Source organism: Equus przewalskii, chromosome 4 (assembly GCF_037783145.1).
Source record: "Equus przewalskii isolate Varuska chromosome 4, EquPr2, whole genome shotgun sequence".
NCBI classification, from domain to species: Eukaryota; Metazoa; Chordata; class Mammalia; order Perissodactyla; family Equidae; genus Equus; species Equus przewalskii.
In genome coordinates this window covers 82,079,029-82,092,793 of record NC_091834.1, presented here as the reverse complement: position 1 = coordinate 82,092,793, position 13,765 = coordinate 82,079,029, and the positions used below count along the sequence as shown (strand labels likewise).

Sequence of the window (13,765 nt, the reverse complement as noted above, 5' to 3'; positions counted from 1 at the left end):
GACAGATCATGTGAGGGCTTATAGGTCATTTTTAAGATTTGTTCTTCATCTTGAAAGCAATAGGAGCGCACTGAAGCATAATAGAACTGTGTCTGATACAAAGGTAAGCATGCGCCAGATGAGGATCATGTAAAATACATGAATTTTAGTGTATGAACTTAAAAGAGAATCTCTTTGAGCTCCTTGGAGATTTATTTTGCTAATAGCTTGAAACTTGGCTGTGTTTCAGTAGTTGATGATTGAGGGTAAGAGACCTGAGCATAAGCAAATTATCATGGAACATGTAATTCTTTTGATTTTCAGGATGTTCATCATTTTTTAAAATTTCATTATTGGCTTATCTATTAGTGTTCATTCATTATTAATACTTGGCCTGTTTGTGATAAAAAGACACATAGGGCTGTTCAAATAGAAGTACACCATCAAAACCATTGAAGGAGGAAGAAGCAAATGTGGAATGAAGGATTACATTAAGTTCTGAGTTTCCTAAGCAGCCAAAGCGTAAAGGGATGTGCAATGGGATATGTAAGTTTCATTATATAATGGAAGCAAACCTACCTATTTTTTCAGGAGAGAATGAATGTTCTTGGAAATTATTTCTAGAAGAAATGTATCTTATGGGACTTGGACAGCCTAATAAGCAATGTTATTTAACAAAATTTTACAGCAAAAGCAGAATCCTTCTCTTTGGCTGTTTTGCATATGTACCTACAATCAAAGCTAAGAATGTAATGCTTGTAACACTGAAGGATATTTCATTAAAAGAGTTTTCAAGGAGGAAGGAGATAATCTTCCTTGACCTAGATTTATGACTCTTTCGAGCTCTGATGATATGTGGATTACTATACTCTGTTAATAATAAATGAAGAGTATCTCCCTTATACTCTGCTTTTCAAACACTATCTTCAAAGGAATCCTACTCAGAAATCTAACATTTCAATCAGTTAAAATAAGAACTGCTGGGTTGAAGGGGTGGCTATAACCTTGGACACTCCACTTCCTCTAATCCTTCTTGCCAGTCCTACAGGTACCTTGAAAGTTCCCAATAGCTATATAAAGCACACATCAAACCAACAGACTTATATATCCTTGCTCTTTGCAGGGCTTTCATAGAGACTGAAAACAGACATATGAAATTTGTGTTTTCTAACAGCTATTGTATGTTGTTAATTGCATACCAGTTGAGTGGGTTGTGTTGGTGATGACCAGTGTTCTCACCTAGTGAGACAGCCAACCCACTTCCCAAAGGCTGGCAGTGTAAGGGGGCCAGTGGCCAAACCACGGTTTCCTCAGGACAAGTTTTGAATCTGCTGAAGAGTCCAGAATGTGCTTGACGAGACCCAGAGCTACTTACTATGCTCAACAACAAAAAATTATTCTGTATTAAAAGTTTTCTTAGCATAGCTATTGCCAGTAGTCAAAGAATGAACTTCATAAGGCAACTGTCAATTTTGTACAGTGTAGCCTTCCAGGTTTTCTCTCAGGATCAGTGAGCTACAAAACGTACTCTCAAGTAATTAAAAAATTGACCCATTGGATAGAATTATGTAGTAATACCCATTTAAAAGTTGAATTGTGTCTACCCTAAAGTGTAATTTCTCTGTAGATAAAATTGTTATTAAACTGGTTCTTTTTGACATTAATGAGATATCAGGACAAATTGCTTTTTGTGGTCCCTTTTAGTTTTGGATAGTAAAACCATGTCACTGGTGTGGAGGAAGACTCTTCCAGTTTGTAACAGCAGGAGGTGATGCAGCCTGAGCAGCTGGATGCTGCACAGACCACTGGTATATCAAATTCAAGAGACTTGTTTAAAACTCGGTCTTGCTGAGATTGTAACCTTGTGTGTGGTATGCCTAATTAAGCAATGGTTTAAAGATACTTCGTTTAAAAGGTCATGCTTCTTCTAGTTTATTGTTTAATTGACAACATAAAGATCATGTTAGAATTAGAATGATGAACGATTAGTATCTCAGGCCAGAATTGTTCTATAACAAAGCAACTAATTAAAGGTGAAATATTTAGCCAAACTGCTAAACTACAAAGTACTATTTGACATCAAAGATGTAAACAACAATGGTGGTTTGATAGCATTCAATCTCTCAAACTGATATTTTCTCATCAGTGGAAAAATGTACGTGAACCATTTTCTGCATGTTTATTTTAAGCACATTCTGAGTCATAGCTTATCTGGAATTACTCATGTGTTCCTTACAACTTTTCTCAACCTCTCCTCTCTACTTGGGGAGCCAGAGGGAAACAAAGACCTGCCTTTTAGGATTACTTTTATTGCTACCATTTGAACAAAACACTATTTCTATAAATTTTTTAACTCCAAAGATTTATCAAAAGAAAAACATAAAATAAAGAAGAGGAGTTCTGATTTTTCAGGAACTTAAGCAACGATGTCAATTCCTTGCTCTGGTCTGGCCTATAGGCAATAAAATATTAATACTGTACATCTTGTATAGAATCAAAGATTTTTCTGTTGCCAGGAGAACATTTTTTATCATACAGAAAAAGCGTTGAAGAGAATTCTTGGGATATCTCCTACTTCCTTTCTTTTTGGTTGAGCTCATGTCAGGGGTAGGGCACACACAGCCGCATACTAATCAGGATTGTTTGATTGTAGGTAACAGAAACCAACTAAGCTTACTTAAACTAAATGAAAGAATTTATAACGCTGTGTCAAGAAACCCCATGGCAGAATATAAAAGTGTCTAAGAAAAGAACTGGTTAAAAGGACTAAACACCTGTGAGAAATCCAAACATCGGTCTGCTTTGTTAGGTTCTCTTTATATTGGTTTCCTTTACTTCTAGGTTCACAGGGTAGGTAGCAGAAGGTCGTCGACATTTCTAGAATTTAACTGCTATTTGTTCTGGGCACTTGCTAAAATAGCATATATGTATTTTTTAAATCCCAATTCCAATTTCTTGGAAACATGAATCTCATTAGCCAAACTTAGGTTGGGTGTCAGATCTGTTCCAAATTATCAGTGGCAAGGAGAAAGTAGTACAAACTTGGTTGTCATGGGGTACTCCCTGGGGGTGAAAGGCACATTTAGGTTGTTTCTATAACTGACTTATGGAGCACATTTAACGAAAGTGAGCAGAGAGGTGAGGACTTGAGAGAGACGTGATGCTGTGCTCTCTGGCTTGTTGCTTCTTTAGGTGGGTGAGTTTTTGTTAGACTAGAGGAGACATGATTAGGGATCACATAGGATCTGTGAGAAGCTGAGAGAGGAATCAGCTTTGGAATTACTTAGTGTAAGCCTTCGTATTGTGGTTGAATTTCCTGACACCAAGAGAATGAAGCAGCTTCCCTAAATTGAGCAGTGAGGTAGTGGTCTAACCATTTCGCAGCTCAATATTCTAAGGAAAATATGTAAACACTTGCCTGATCACAGAGACAGATGGAATTTATCAGCATCGTCTTTTCTTTAGAATCCTTATTGATTTCAGGGAATTACTGAAAAATTTCCAAGTAGACAATTTTGAGAGTGTCTGAACACTATACTCTGATTTTGAGGCAAATCTGTTTGCATAAAACACCTTTAAGCTATTTAAAAGAAACAAGTATGGCTTAATGTTAGGAAATGTACTGTAAAAACACTAATAGGTCAAATAAGACAATGATAAATATCTCACAAGGTTCTGTAAAGCCACCTGATTAAAATGTAACCCTCATTTCTGTTACAAGTACAAAAATGTAAACAAACCAGAAATGGAATAAATGTTTGGCATGATAAAGCATATCTCTCTCAGCCTTTAACCAATTATATATTAATAGTTATTCCCATTAAAGAGATGGATTAGTCCTACTACCACTGTTATTAATATTCTATAAATTTTAACCAGTGTGATAGAACATGAAATAAAAATAACAGAGATTACTACTAAAAAGGAAAAAAGTAGTATTATGATTATTTTCAAATGATTTGATCTCAATAAATTGAAAAATGTATTAGAACTACTTAAATGTTAATAAAATTAATATTAAAACATTAAGAGATTTCATACATACTAGGAAGAAATCATTGACTAATATATGGGAAGTGAAACTATTTCCTTTGCAAAGAATATTTAAAATATCTTGGAATAAATTGAACTCAACAATATGAAAGACCCATATGAAGACAACTTTATTGAGAGACATTCTTTGTTTGTAGACAGAAAAACTAATTATAGGAAGAGTGTTAATCTTTTCTGAGTAAATCTGTATTTGGGCTTTGTATAATTCCTACCAAAATGACAAAGGAGTATCTTCTGGAATTTGTGAGAATAAATAAGTAAAAATAACTAAAATGATTTTGAGGGAAAAGTTATTCCTACCTAACATTTACCATTTAAGCATAATGCTAAGCTACCATACTCAGTCTGGTATAGAACTAGTACCAGAAGAGACATATGGTAAATGGAACCAGGTAGAAAGAGCCAGAAATACATAATGATAGTATATATAAAATCGGTTTATGTCCATACACACATATGAATCTGTGGTGTGATAAATGTGGAGTTAGAACTCAGTGGGGAAGGGCATTTTATTAATTGATTATTAATTTACAGTAAAATCAAGTAAGACGATTCCTCCACATCAGAGAGTATTTCATTTGGAATCTATTTTAGAGTTAAGTGAAAAAGAAGAAACAAAAGAAAATATGGAAGACAGTCTATCAGATTTGAATGGGGAAGCTTAAAATCAGGAAAGGAAATTACAACAGGAAAACAGAATGTTTGATTTCGTAAAATTTTAACACTTTTGAATATTAAAAATTATCACAAAACACAGTTTTAAAATAGAATATAAATAGGGGATAGATTTGGGTTGTTGTACCAAAGGTTACTATCTCAAATATGAAAAGAACCACCCATATTGACATCTTGAAGTTATGATATCTTGAAGAAATCAATTGGCTGAACTTTTAAATGTTAATAAACATTTGAAAAAATGTTAACCCTCACTAACGATCAAAGAAACTTCATTTAATCAACAACAAAATACTGTTTTCCACCTATCAGATTTACAAAGACTTAAAAATTATGATAGCAATTATTAAAAAGAAATTATATTGGTTCGTCCAAATATGCTTGGTAAGAGTGGATATTGGTGTAATTTTTTCAGAGAGTATTTGCTCAGCATGTATCATTACTTCTAGAAATATCTTCTAAGGAAAATATTGAAATAATTGTATTTACAAAAGTTTATGGAAAAAGCAAGAAAGCACAAATCACAATTTTGTTTTGCCTTTAGTTAAACCCACCAACAATATATCATAGTGGCATAACACCTTGACTGCGTCTTGTAATTCTAGACTTTATCCTAGCTCTGCCACTACTTTGCTGTGGGTTAGGAGCCCATCTTGACCTCTTAGCTTCACCTTTGAAATGGAAGGATTATGCTAAAATGACCTAAATCCCTGAGGTCTCTTCCAACTCTGAATTCTCTACATATTCTTTTAAAGATACAAATATATTTTTAAAACATAGATGCCTATCAGTGTTCTGATTGTCTTTTTTAAAAATTGTTTATATTTATTATCTTTTAAGATAATTCTTTTATCCCACATACATTTTATTGGGACTCTTATAAGGTACCTAATAAAAGGGCTCTGTGTTAGACATCAAGAATACAAAGATTAATGAAATTTGGTTCTATGAGTTGTCAAATGTCATAGCTTAACAAAGGAGGACACAAACATATTGCCAACAGTAATTCAACTTGATAAATGATATGATAGAGGCAGGGACATTTACAAACACGACGTAAGGCTGAGATTAGGAAACTACGTAAGAGGCAGCTCAATGAATACGATGCAGAGAGCAGGTGACATCTGATTTAAATTACAAAGGGAAAGAGACATTTCCTCAGGTGGACGAGATGAGGAAAAAGTATTCGTGGCAGACAAAGCAGTTTAATCATAGCTGGAAGACAGGGAAGAGCATGCATCCTAAAAATGCTGAGCATCCACAGTAGCAGAATTCAAGAGCCTTAACATGAGGACAGCCTGGGAAGGAGGTTGGCTAGATGAACTTGGGCCTAGTTAGAAATCCCTGCCAGACTCTGGTGTTTGGATGCGACACAGCAGCAACAGAGAACTGAAGCTTTTTGAGCAGGACAGCAAAGTGCTGGGATTTGTGTTTTAGAAAAATACCCATGGCAGCAATTTGCTGACGGGAGGGAGGGAGATTGAAGACAAGGATGCTAAGTTAAGAGACAGTTCCAACGGTCCCCATGAGACAATAGTGCTCAAACAGGAAAAGGAAAGTATAAATGGAATGGAAAGGAGTGAAAGGGGGAGGAAGGAAACACAGAGCACTTTGAATGCTGGCTCTGCTCTAGGCACTGTGCTTTGACCAGAAACTAAGACGTTTTGAGAAATGTCTTAACTTCCCTAAATGATGTTTCTTTGTAACTTTTTGTGACAACTCCATTACTAGAGTTAATTCAGTATTTTAGTATAAATACCATTGAAGAAATTGGCTTGACACGACTTTATGTTTTATCGGCTTCTATAAGTAGGAAATGAGATATAAAATATGAATAAATGGAAAAGGTGACATAAAATGTCATCTCTAGAAGTTATGATGCATAATTTCCTTGTGATTAAGTATTTCTTATTTAGTAAATGAGATAAAGCAAAGTCAAACATGATGAAGTGATTATCTGTTGATCTTAAATGTAAGTACCCCTTTTGATAATTACTTCATTTGAAATAAGATTGAAAAAATTGTTATTAATAATGAGGAAGTACATTATATAATTTATTCCTGAGGCTAAAGGTTTGCAGGTAGTGAAGAAATTCCTTCAATATTTATACGTTTTTTTAAATATTAGAAGTATGTATATATTTTTTAAAAAGTGAATGGCATATATACGCAAAGTTGAATATGTAGAGATAAATAGGCTTATTTGAAACTAGGTAATTTTTCAGTTTCTGATTAAGGAAACTTCGAGCTGGCTATAAAATATTAATCTTACAAATTAAGTCATCATGAAGTTTAAGAGTGTAATTGTACCTGCCTCTGTTTTCTGAGTAATGTGATAAACTGTGAGTTTTTTAAAGTCACATTTCTTTTATAGTCATGAAGGACAAGGTTTATTAATCTCTCATTTCCTCCCTAATATATTAGGAATTAAATGTGGGCAAAGGCAGAGTCAGCATCAAATCGAAGCTGGAGGCAAATCAATGGAGTTGCCTTATTCTTCCTAGGGTCCTACTCGACTTCACCCACTGCACTGCGTTTCCTTTACTCATTCTTTATTCTTCTAATTCCTGAACTTCTTTATCATGTTCTTAAAAATTAGGAATAAATGATAAGTAAATCCTAGAAACAGATGGGGTGCCATGGGCTCAGTAATTGAGGGTTAAGGGCTTGCCTTGGGTCTAAACAGGGGATGGAGAAAGGAGCCTTCAATGAAGGATGAGGAAACAGATGAAGGAGCAGAAAGGGTTTGAGGTGGTGGGGAGTTTCTGAAGGAGTTTACATTTAATAGTTTGTATTTTTCATAGTGATCGAAGCACAAGCTTTATGCTCAGATAGAGTTTGAATTCAGTTTCACCACTCACTACTTTGTAATCTTGGTCAAGTAACAAAATCTCTTTAAGTCTTTGTTTCCTCATCTATAAAATGGGGATGATAATAGTATATACATTTTAGGGTTCCTGTGAAAGCTAAATGTAAGGTGATAATACATAGAAAGTGCTTAATAGAGAGAGAAATATACTGCGTGAAATACAGAGAATATTTTGTCAATAGAGATATAATGAAATTAGTACTTGGATCATCTCATAAAGATGATGAGATGGGTGGGTTGAGACTAAGGACATGAGCATCTTTAGAAAGATGCAGAATTAAAAAGCACTGCATACAAGGATCACTAGTAGGATTGAAAACAAAGCAGAAGTTGGAAAGGATGCTTCTTCCATGGCACCAATCAACAAGGTTTTCCCAGAAGTGTCAGCTTCTTAGGTATAAGAACAGAAATGTGAATGTTTTTATAACGTTCTCAAAGTAAATGAAAAAGTACATTACTGCTGATGTGGGCATCTGATGAGTCTAGAGTAGATCAAATCAGGCTCATTCTCTTATTTCTTCTGTTTCCCTCAAAATTATGTAGTTTTTTTTAAATGAAAAGTATTTAATGGGATAGCTCCTTTGCTATTAGGGGTAATTATTTTCTAGTTATATTTTGCTTCAGAAAGAATCTACAAGAAATTGTAATGGAGAGTTGATTATTTTTCTCTTTAAGGTTATTAACTCTTATAATTACATTAAAGTTTAATCAAGAAGTTAGTTTGAAAATGAGGGATATGAATGAGAAAATTCTTTTTAATTCAGGTTCCTAATTGTTACACTTTTGGGATTTTGGTTTTCTCAGTCTTTGAATGTGTTCAAAAATCATGACTATAAAATAACTCACCTTTTGAAGCATATAAACACCTTTGTCTGTAGCTAACCTAGGAGAACAATTACCAAATTTTATTTTATTTTTTTAAATTTAGGGAGTGTGTATTTACGGCATCTATTTGTATATGTTATGTAAGTCCATTTAACAAACGTTTATTGAATGTCTATTATATTCCTGAACCATGCTCTTTGTGTTTTATCTGTCATCCATTTCTCACTTCTTTTCCTTACTTCATCTTCCTTTATATCTTAAACTTCTTTTCCTCTCCTTTTGTCCTCTTTTCTTCCCAATATTCCTCTATTTACTCTTGTGACCACTCAGTAATCAAGATAGTGGCAAGTGGCTAAAAGCATGAGCTTTTGACATGAGATGAACTCAGGTTCTAGCTCTCCCACTTAGGTTGTGAAGCCTTGGATGAGTCACTTAAGTTTTATAAGCCTCTATATTCTCGTCTTTGGATGGGAATAATATTCATACCCATCTTGTGGTGTTATTGTGGGCATTTAATGTGATAACTCATGTTAAGGGCTTAGTGCAACACCTGACACATTGTGAATAATCAATAAATGGTAATTGTTATTTTTTCCTTCTGCCCTCTGACAAGAATAAAGCCTCTGTATGTTCACTGAGTTTTAAACATATGCACATAAACAGCCCCCAAATACACACCTATTCACACACATTCCCCTACATACCTTAGATTTCAAAGCATCTGGTAAGTCTCTTAGAAGCAGGAATACTGTGTTGTCTGAAATTATTTATTTTTTTATTTCTTCAAGGCTTAATTTGTCTATTTTCAAGGTTGATTAAGCTTTTTGGTTAATCTTTTCTCTCTTCTGTTGCAATCACCTTCTGAACTTTCTGTTTCTTATTAGCACCTTAGGGTGAGGTATGGGAATAAGAGGACATAAAGGCCATACTAATCCGTTTTGCCCAGTTAAATAACCTGATAGATAAAGAGGTGGAGGCTTTTGCTTGGAATAGCATTCAGGGAATGTGTACTAGAATACAATACACCTCCTCTGTTAGGAAACTCATCGAAAACTCACTTAGACATAGGCTGCGAAGTAGACACCTACGACCTGTGCAAAGAATTTAGCTCGAGGTCATTGGTCGCACCCAACTCAACTAGAGAAAACTGTTGCCCCAGTGCACAATCCATTCAGTTGTCCACGCCCACAGAACAGAGACGAGTGGACTGCACATGATAGAGCTAGTTAAAAGTCATAAGCCTTATTCATTTTTTAAAGTAATTAAGATAGAAATGAAAATATACACTTTGGCAGATAAAAGGGATGTGGTACAAATCTTTCAGAAAGATACTTATTAATTCCCAATTTGCTCTTAATCCTGCTTACGATAGCTCTAATTTTCCTCAGATCTTCTGTTTTTCTTTCCTAGCTATCTAGTTATATAGATATCCCTATGATTTATATTAGATCATGAGTAACACCAAGAAATTCTAAGCTGTTTAACAATGCATCCCAAAGTCCATTCCTCCCAGCTCCTTTAAGCTCTCTTAACTTCCTTTTCATTCTTCTATGTCCTTATATAAACTACAGGCTTACATAAAAATTTATATACCCTCATCTCAATCCCTTTGCTTCAATCAAAACTTAATGACATGAAGAACCATGTTTAGTGCTTTTTTTTTTTGACTTTTAAAAAAGTAAACATACATACAGAAAAGTACAATAAGTCTATAGCTCCATGAATTTTTACAAACTGAAAACACCTAACGCAGTATTCAGAACACCCAATCAAAGCCTAAAATCCTCAACTGGTTCCTCAAAACCTTCCTGTGCTCCCTTCTTGTCATTACACATCTCTCCAAGTAGTCACTTTTCTGACTTCTGACAGCATTGACTAGAGTTGCCTGCTTTTGTACTCATGTAAATGAAATTACATAATCCGTACTCTTTTATGCCTGGCTTCATTTCGCTGCAATTTTTGATAAAGATGAAGTAAAGCACATTCCCACCATTTTCTCTCTGTATTAACACTAGATCCAATTATTTAAATTTACTTTGTTAGGTATTCAGAATTTAATTTTTAAAGCCCAATGAATTATTTTATAGAATAACATATAATATCTATTAATGCGGTTTAAAATATATGAAAAATTAAAAGTTCTATATGGTACCTACAATTTCTTAGAAAGTGGTAACAAAAATATTACTTTCAAGAAGCTTCTCATCTTGGTCATGTTCCCATCATTTTTTAAAATAGTAGACTTTATTTTTTAGAGTGTTTTAAGTTCACAGCAAAGTAAAGTGGAAAGTACAGAGTTCCCACAGACCCTCTGCCCTAACACGCATGCAGCCTCTCCCACTATCAACCTACTGAACCAGAGTGGTACATTTGTTACAGTCAATGGACTTACAGTGACACATCATTATCATCCAAAGTCCACAGTTTACATTAGGGTTCATCCTTGATGTGCATTCTAAGGGTTTTGACAAATGTATAATCACATGTATCCACCAATATGATATCTTACAGAATAGTTTCACTGCCCTAAAAATCCTCTGTGCTCTGCCTCTTCATCCCACCCTCCCCACTAACCCATGGCAGACACTGATCTTTTTACTATCTCCAAGTTTTGCCTTTTCCAGAATGTCATATAATTGAACTTATAGAGTATGTCGGCTTCCCCGGTTGCCTTCTGTCACTTAGTAACAAGCATTTAAGCTTCCTCCTTGTCTCTCCAAGGCATGATAGCGCTGAATAATATTCCATTGTCTGGATGTACCACAGTGTATTTATATTCATCTCTAAAGGACATCTTACCTGCTTCCAAGTTTTGGCAATTATGAAAAATAAAACTGCTATAAACATCCATGTGCAGGTTTTTGTGTGGACCTAAGTTTTTAGCTCATTTGGGTAAATACGAAGGAGTGCAATTGCTGGATAATATAATAAGAACATGTTTAGCTTTGTAAGCAACTGCCAAACTGTCTTCTAAAGTGACTGTACTATTTTACAACCCTACCAGCAAGGAATCAAAGTTTCTATTGTTTCACATCCTTGCCAGCATTTGGTGTTGTCACTGTTTTGGATTCTAGCAACTCTAATAGGTGTATGGGGGTATTAATTTGCAATTCCCTAGTGACATGTAATATTGAACATCTTTTCATACAATTACGTGCCACTTGTATATCATTCTTTTGAAGTGTCTCTTCAGATTTTTTCCCCATTTTTAAATTGGGTTATTAATTTTCCTATGGTTGAATTTTAAGAGTTCTTTGTATATTTTGGATAACAGTCCTTTATTACACATGTCTTTTGCAAATATTTTCTCCAAGTCTGTGACTTGTCTTCTCATTCTCCTGACATTGTCTTTTGCAGAGCAGAAGTTTTTAGTTTTAATAAAGTCCAGCTTATCAATTCTTTCTTTCATGGATTGTGCTTTTGGTGTTGTATCTAAAACGTCATCACCATATCTAAGGTCTGTGTCTAGATTCATTTTTTTGCTTATGGATGTCCAGTTGTTCCCGCACCATTTGTTGAACCTGTCATTTTTTTAAAAATTAAAGGTCTTATCTCAGTATTGGCATTGGCTAAAATGAGCTTCTAGAATATTATTTTTTCGTGAATCTGAGAAAATGGTTATAGAAAAGTTTCAGGTAACTCCTTAATGAATTTTGTTCACACTTAGTACTTTGAGTATCATTAGAAGTAAAGTCAAAATTCTTTACAGCCAAAATATAATTGTGTGTGTTATCATTGTTGTGGTTGTTTTTGTGATTATTGTGACTGAAGGGGCATAAATATAATATTTTCAAAATTAATGAAAGAAATGAAATTAATCAGGTTGAATTGAAAAACTACCCAGTGAGAATATTGCTACATAGGACTTATACACTGGCCAGATGTTGGGCACTTGATTAATGCATGTGGACATTAAATATGACTCCTACAGTATATTTTTCCTTCCAGGAAGCAGCATTCTCCTGACTGTTTCAATTTTAATCAGCATCATGAAAAAATAACCCTTAATTGCCTAATTCCATCAGTCTCAGTCCTAGACACTGAAGAGAAGGAAATTATACTGTTCCAGCAAGTTCTCTGGAATAACTCCCAAATACCCAAAACATCAGTATAGGACTTAGCAATTCTTTTTTCTCTTTAGCATGTAATCCTTTTATTTTACCAGGGCAAAAAACATGCTTGTTTTTCCTGACTTAGCTATTAATGACAACATGCAGAGTTGTCACAAATTCTAGAGTCAATAAATTCTAGAGTACTAACAGGCATTTGAGAAACTGCAATGTTCTTGATTGCACATTGCACCCATTTCCAGAAATGAGTGCTTTCTGATTTTTTCTGTCTCCGTGTCTATCTTTTGAGATGATTCTTGCCTTTTGTAAAGAAGCTTCAGACTGACATTTCAGGAAGTTTTTTTCCAGGTATTACTTAAATAAGAATTAGTTGGGTATGTCTTTCTGATGCTACTAGATATGCTTCAACCAAAATCAAAGAGATGACTGACACTTCTTATACACAGAAACTGTTTGGGGTGAGGGAAGGGGATGGCATTTTCCCACTGTCAAAGCCTGGAATTACCTAATAGATTTTGGTGAGTAAGTTTTTCTTTTCTTCTTAAACATTGTCTATCAGCATAGGCACAAGCAATAAGATAGTGTTAAAAAAAATGTTATTTTTATTGCAACGTTTGTATAATACTTGCTTTTTATACAGGTTGTGTGCTTCATCTGTTTGAACCACCTGAAGCTTTAAAGTGGCCTGCAGATGCAAATTTTAAATGATGCTGCTTTGGACAATTATATGCTAATATATGAATAAACACACATCATTTCATGTTGAGGTTTATTTTTTTCTTTTTAGTGTTACTTGAAGTCATCTTTTGGTTTTTGAGCGATGTGTTTCATTGGTATTGAAGCAGAAAATAACCAGTCCATAAATTTTCTCGCAACCTCCTCAGACAAAATGCTTATGAAAATACACCTTTAGCAAACTCAAGGATGGCTTCAGCCGAGTAGCTTTAAGTCCTGCAACAGCTCTAACTAGAAAGTGAATTCCTAATACCAGGAGCTTGTAAGTTTACAATGGAGTGTGTGCATATGTGTACATACACACACACAGACACACAGCTCTCTTTCTATAGAAATAGAGGAAGTGAACAAAAAATAATAAAATGATACAATGGAAAGAAAAGATATGTTTCCTTACCAATGTCAAGATAAATTTTCTACCTTTATAGAGATTGGGTAAGAGTCGAACTTTTGAATTGCTTCCTATGTTTGAACAGGGACTGGATAAACCAAATGACATTTGAGCTTCTGTTAACTTTGGCTGGCATTTACATGAAATGTTTCAGGAGCCAGTTCATAG

General features: G+C 34.5%; 1 protein-coding gene across 10 annotated transcripts in view; it reads left to right on the top strand.

Moving 5' to 3' along the window:
- The window catches only part of GRM8 (glutamate metabotropic receptor 8), a 718,262-nt gene that overhangs the window by 436,752 nt on the left and 267,745 nt on the right, over positions 1-13,765 (top strand). Inside the window, exon 8 of one of the 10 annotated variants that reach the window (XM_070616529.1) lies at positions 13,112-13,231. The exons of the other annotated variants lie outside the window; for them this stretch is intronic. Coding sequence (XP_070472630.1) covers positions 13,112-13,179 — 68 coding nt within the window. The 3' untranslated portion in view covers positions 13,180-13,231. Of the gene's footprint in view, positions 1-13,111; positions 13,232-13,765 lie in introns of those variants that run through there. 10 annotated transcript variants of the gene reach the window in all.